Genomic DNA, 4,302 nt, shown 5'->3' with positions numbered 1-4,302 from the left:
AAACCCCTCCCAACCCTATCCCCAGACACACACACATACACACACTCATGTATCGAGATGTTGGTGACCACGTGGTGTGGAAACAGCATATTCTCAGGCACTCCACAAGGAAAATACCAGCCCGCCCCATTGTCGCCTCCAGTTCCAAGGCTGGCCCCATCCTTGGCCAGGAGCAGCTCAAAGGAGGAGACCCAGGTGGAGGCAAGGGCAGCAACCCAATCCAGCACCCAAGAGGCAGGGGGACATATGGCAGGACTCCTTCAGCCATCACCATCCTCTTTTTTGTTGTTTTTTTTGTTTGTTTGTTTGTTTGTTTTGCTTTTGCTCCCTTTGACAGCAGCGCTGTACTCCTGCCTTGACCAGGGCCGGGGAAGATATTTTGTCCCTTTCTTCCCTTGGTGGCTGACTAATCCCCCCCAACTTGCAGGGGAACCCAACCTCCTTCCCTCTGCCTCAAAAGCCTGAGTCCCCTTGAGGCCCTACCCGAACAGGCAGTAGAGGCAGGGGAAGGGGCACAGGGGGAAGAACTGCCCCGTTGACCCTCCACCATCATCCCTCAGCCTCCTAGGGCCATGCTTGAAAAACCATGGTGGCAGAAGGACCAGAGGGGAAGATGCTCCGATCTGAGCCTTTGGGCTCCCTGGGGCTCACAAAACCAGACAGTAGGGCACTAGCAATAAATAAGGAAAGGGGATATGCTTGGGGCGGTGCCCACACGCTGACATTCCCCTGAGGCTGGACCACGGTCAGGCCAGATTGAGGTCTCTTTCCCGCTCCCTGTTGGGGCTGACAAGGCAGGGACCCTCACCATACCAGGTACATACCCTTGCCTGTGGGTATGGTGAGGTCCTGCCAAAACAGAAGCATGGAAAAGTGAGACCTGTTGACAGGGAGTGGGACAAGCCACACCACTGGTGTGGGGGCAAGAGGGAGGCTGCCCCAGGCTCCCCTCCCCTCCTAGGATGCCAGCACAGGAGGCTCGAGCATCACCCTGGCGAGGCTCAGTGGCCTGGGAGGGGAAAAAGGGGCTCTCTGCCTCAGGGGTGCCACTGGGCTTCTTGGTGCTGGGGAGGGGGTGAGGGGCTGCTCATGCCTTTCTCCCTTCCTCACAGGCGGTGAACGCCCCCTTGCTGGCACCCCCAAAGACCTCCACCGCCTGGTCGTCCCACTGGATCACGTTGCCTTGGAGGTGGGAGGTGCAGTTGGCTAAGGCCAGGATCTCCGCCGGTGCCAGCATGTGGTCCCACACGCCGAACTGCGCCAGCTCTCCCACAAAGGCCTGCGTGGCATCGAAGCGGCCGCCCAGTGTGTCCTGGGAAAGAGCGGGAGAGGTGATGGGACAGGGATGGGGACAGGAGAATGAACACCCATCCAGTAGGCAAACAGGGCAGGGGGGAGAGGGAGAAGTCTGGGGAGAAGCAGAGCAAGATGCCCAATGGTAAGGGGATGGACAAGTGAAGGACAAGATGCAAGAAGACAAGGCAGGGAGCGAATCGGGGACAGAGGGATGGGGAAAGGGAAGAGGAGAAGACAAGCACACATGGCCCACATGCAGAGGTTGGATGAGCAGGCAGGATAGCCCCTTGCCCAAGCTTCCAATGCACCGTGCTGAGTGCTCCTGCTCACACCACCCCACAGCCTCGCCCCATTTTGGGGTTGCTCCCTGCCTGGCTTCTTGCTGGAACAATGCGAACTGGCAGCTCTCGGTGTCAGGCGGGCACGTACCTGTTCCTGGCCCAGGATGATGATGCCTTGGGGCTTGATGGAGTGCCAGGAAGCCAGGTTCTCACCAGCGCCCCGCTGCTCACCGTCCTGGTAAGCTGACCATTTTCCATCTCGGGTGGTCCATGCCACACAGACGTGGTGCCAGGCCTTGTCCTTCAGGCTCAGTGGCAGCTGGGCGACCTTCACGTGAAGAGCAAGAGCTCAGTGGGCCTGCTGGATGACACCGGCATCCCCCCAGCCCCTCACAGAGCAAGCAGTGCACCCCCGTGGTGGTGGCACCCCAGATTCTACAGACATCCCAATGCACTGCTTCTGTCTCTCAAAACCCTCTCCACACCCTGCTCACTCTGCTGCCTCTCCATTCCACCCTGGGCCCCTACCTCCCAGCTCCCCAACACCAGTACCCCCAGGAACATAATTTCCCAGGGAGGCTGAAGCAGGGAAGATGAGGGCAGGCACTTCCCTCCATCCTCCCTGCAGCTGGGCTGACCTTGTCATTGATGAGCAGCTCCAGGGGGTTGGTGCCCCACTCCAGCAGCACAATCTCATTAGCTTGGCTTGGAACAGAATAGGAGAAAGGGGTGCCGAGCCCTGCCAGGGCCTTGGACTTCAGCCACATGCAGATGGTGAAGGCATACAGCTCTGGCAGGCTCTTCTTCATGCGGGCATACATGTAGTTGTTCTGCACCGGGATGGTCACCTTGAAGGCATCAGGAGGGTTGTAACCTGGAGGTCCTGTGTGCCAAGGATGGGGATGAGAGAGAAGCATCAGCACCCATCATTGGGATGAGGGTGGCCTGTCCTGGGGCTCTCCTGTAAATGCATCTTGGACTAAGGACTTCCCTGCACTACCTCCATCTCTGTTGGGCAGGACTCACCATGCTCCAGCTCTGTCACCCGGTTCTGGAGGGAGTTCAGCTCCTTCTCTATGTTGTGCTGCTGCTGGCTGTGGTCAGTGCTGGCAGCCTGGCGCTCCTTCTGCAGGGTCAGGATCTTTGAGAGGAGCTGCTCCTCCAGCTGCTCCATCTTGGTGTGGAGGGCGTCGCGGGCGAGGGCCGGGGCAGTAGGCATAGAGTTTTTTTTTTGCACTCGGCAACAGCCACAGCAGGAGGGGAAGGAGGGAGAAAAAGAAAAGTCAGTGTGGTGTCACTGTAAGAGGTTAAATAAGGACATGCCCAACCCACACCATCACGGGGAATGCTGAGACCACAACCCCATGTCCGCAGTGGGGTCTTCTCCAAGAGCATCCAGGTGAGTTTGTACCTTCCCTCTCAGAGCCTCCATTGAGTTTGTTACTGTGAAACGAAGCTTGGCTGCTCTTAATGACTTTCTGCCACTCCAGAGACAGAGCGAGGATGGGATGCACGGGCACTCAGGTCATCCCTTGGCTCTGTTCCTGCCGGCAGCCTCCCACAAGGAGGGGACAACACGGGAAGGAGCTTAGATCTCCCCTGAGGCTGCTTTGCCACCAGCAGCGTGTTAACATCACGTATCAGGGCTGTAATCCTCTTAGCCCAGTTCAGCTGGTGTGTGGGGGTGCCTGCACGTGTGCCAGGTCAGGCAGGTAGCTCTCTCCACAAGTGTAAGCCAGCCTCTCCCAGGCCGTCAGAATGCCACAGAGAAGTGGGGCCAGTGGGTTGTCCAGTGCTCAAAACATGACCCATGACTTGAAGACATCAAGCATATCTTGTCCCATCAGGGTTAAAACCCAGACCAAAATTCTTCCCTTGGCTGAGCCAAAACCTTGCACTTGGGTGAGGATGCTCCCACTACTGCACCCTGCAGAGATCCCACCTTGCTGGGAGACCCCATCCTGGCTGGAACAAAACCAGGCTGGAAGGGAGAAGGTGGCTCTTTACCACGCTCCTGGGGTTTCTCCATAAACAGCAGTCCTCTTCCTTCCCCGTGTCCTTGGGGCCCTAGGCTCTCTGCCCTGGTCTTGAAAAGATGGTCACCACCTTTGCCATGCTGCCAGACCTTCCTGAAGGTATGAGCATGGCTGCCAGCACCAAGAGAGGTCTGCATGGCCGCTTCAGCCCTGGACATATGCACAGCTTGTGCTGGTGGAACACGGCGTGATGCCATCCCTACTGATCTGGATCGAGGCTTCCCCAGCCTCAGAGCTGGCCTGGAGGAGGTCACCATACTCATCTATAGTTGTGGCTTCCAGCTTTTTCTTCTTCCCCATATCCCACTTTTCCAGGATGGACAGGACCTGACGATCATGCACACAAAGATGAAGCGGGAGATGCCTGCCGACGTCACCCCTGGTTTTTGCTATACACCATGGACAACAGGAGTGAAGGCCGGAGGAAAGCCAGGTTTGGCTGGGCAGGATGCAACCTCGGCGGATGGGAACAGCAGGGAGAAAGCAGCAGGGAGAGGCAGGAGGAGTGAGAAGATGGTGTTGGTGTGAGCACAAGTGGCCCTACACCTGGCGGGAACACACTCAAAGTGCAAATGAGAGGTGGGGCTGCGATGCCTTGGGGTCTGGAAAAACCTCCGGCAGGATCTGCCAGGTCAAACTCACAGGTTTTGCAAGGAAAACCAACATGGAGAACCAAAACCAAGGAAGGA

The 4,302-nt window shown here is 57.6% G+C and overlaps 1 protein-coding gene across 1 annotated transcript; it reads right to left on the bottom strand.

Moving 5' to 3' along the window:
• Positions 1 to 1,087: 1,087 nt before the first annotated feature.
• Positions 1,088 to 2,796, bottom strand: LOC104276760 (neuronal pentraxin receptor-like). Its single transcript, XM_009873186.1, has 4 exons — positions 2,604 to 2,796; positions 2,216 to 2,460; positions 1,726 to 1,905; positions 1,088 to 1,312 (listed from the first exon to the last, which is right to left on the bottom strand). The coding sequence occupies exons 1-4, from the start codon at positions 2,794 to 2,796 to the stop codon at positions 1,088 to 1,090; spliced, it is 843 nt and encodes a 280-aa protein (XP_009871488.1).
• Positions 2,797 to 4,302: the final 1,506 nt, after the last annotated feature.

This window comes from Apaloderma vittatum, unplaced genomic scaffold (assembly GCF_000703405.1).
Source record: "Apaloderma vittatum isolate BGI_N311 unplaced genomic scaffold, ASM70340v1 scaffold33727, whole genome shotgun sequence".
Classification (NCBI taxonomy): Eukaryota; Metazoa; Chordata; class Aves; order Trogoniformes; family Trogonidae; genus Apaloderma; species Apaloderma vittatum.
This window is presented reverse-complemented; position numbering and strand designations above follow the sequence as displayed.

Excerpts from the sequence above, each read along its gene's own strand:
- LOC104276760 (XM_009873186.1), bottom strand. The coding sequence starts at position 2,796 with ATGCCTACTGCCCCGGCCCTCGCCCGCGACGCCCTCCACACCAAGATG. Across the intron at positions 2,461-2,603 it reads GGTGACAGAGCTGGAGCATG|GACCTCCAGGTTACAACCCT; the intron begins GTGAGTCCTGCC and ends CTTGGCACACAG. Across the intron at positions 1,313-1,725 it reads TCATCCTGGGCCAGGAACAG|GACACACTGGGCGGCCGCTT; the intron begins GTACGTGCCCGC and ends GCTCTTTCCCAG.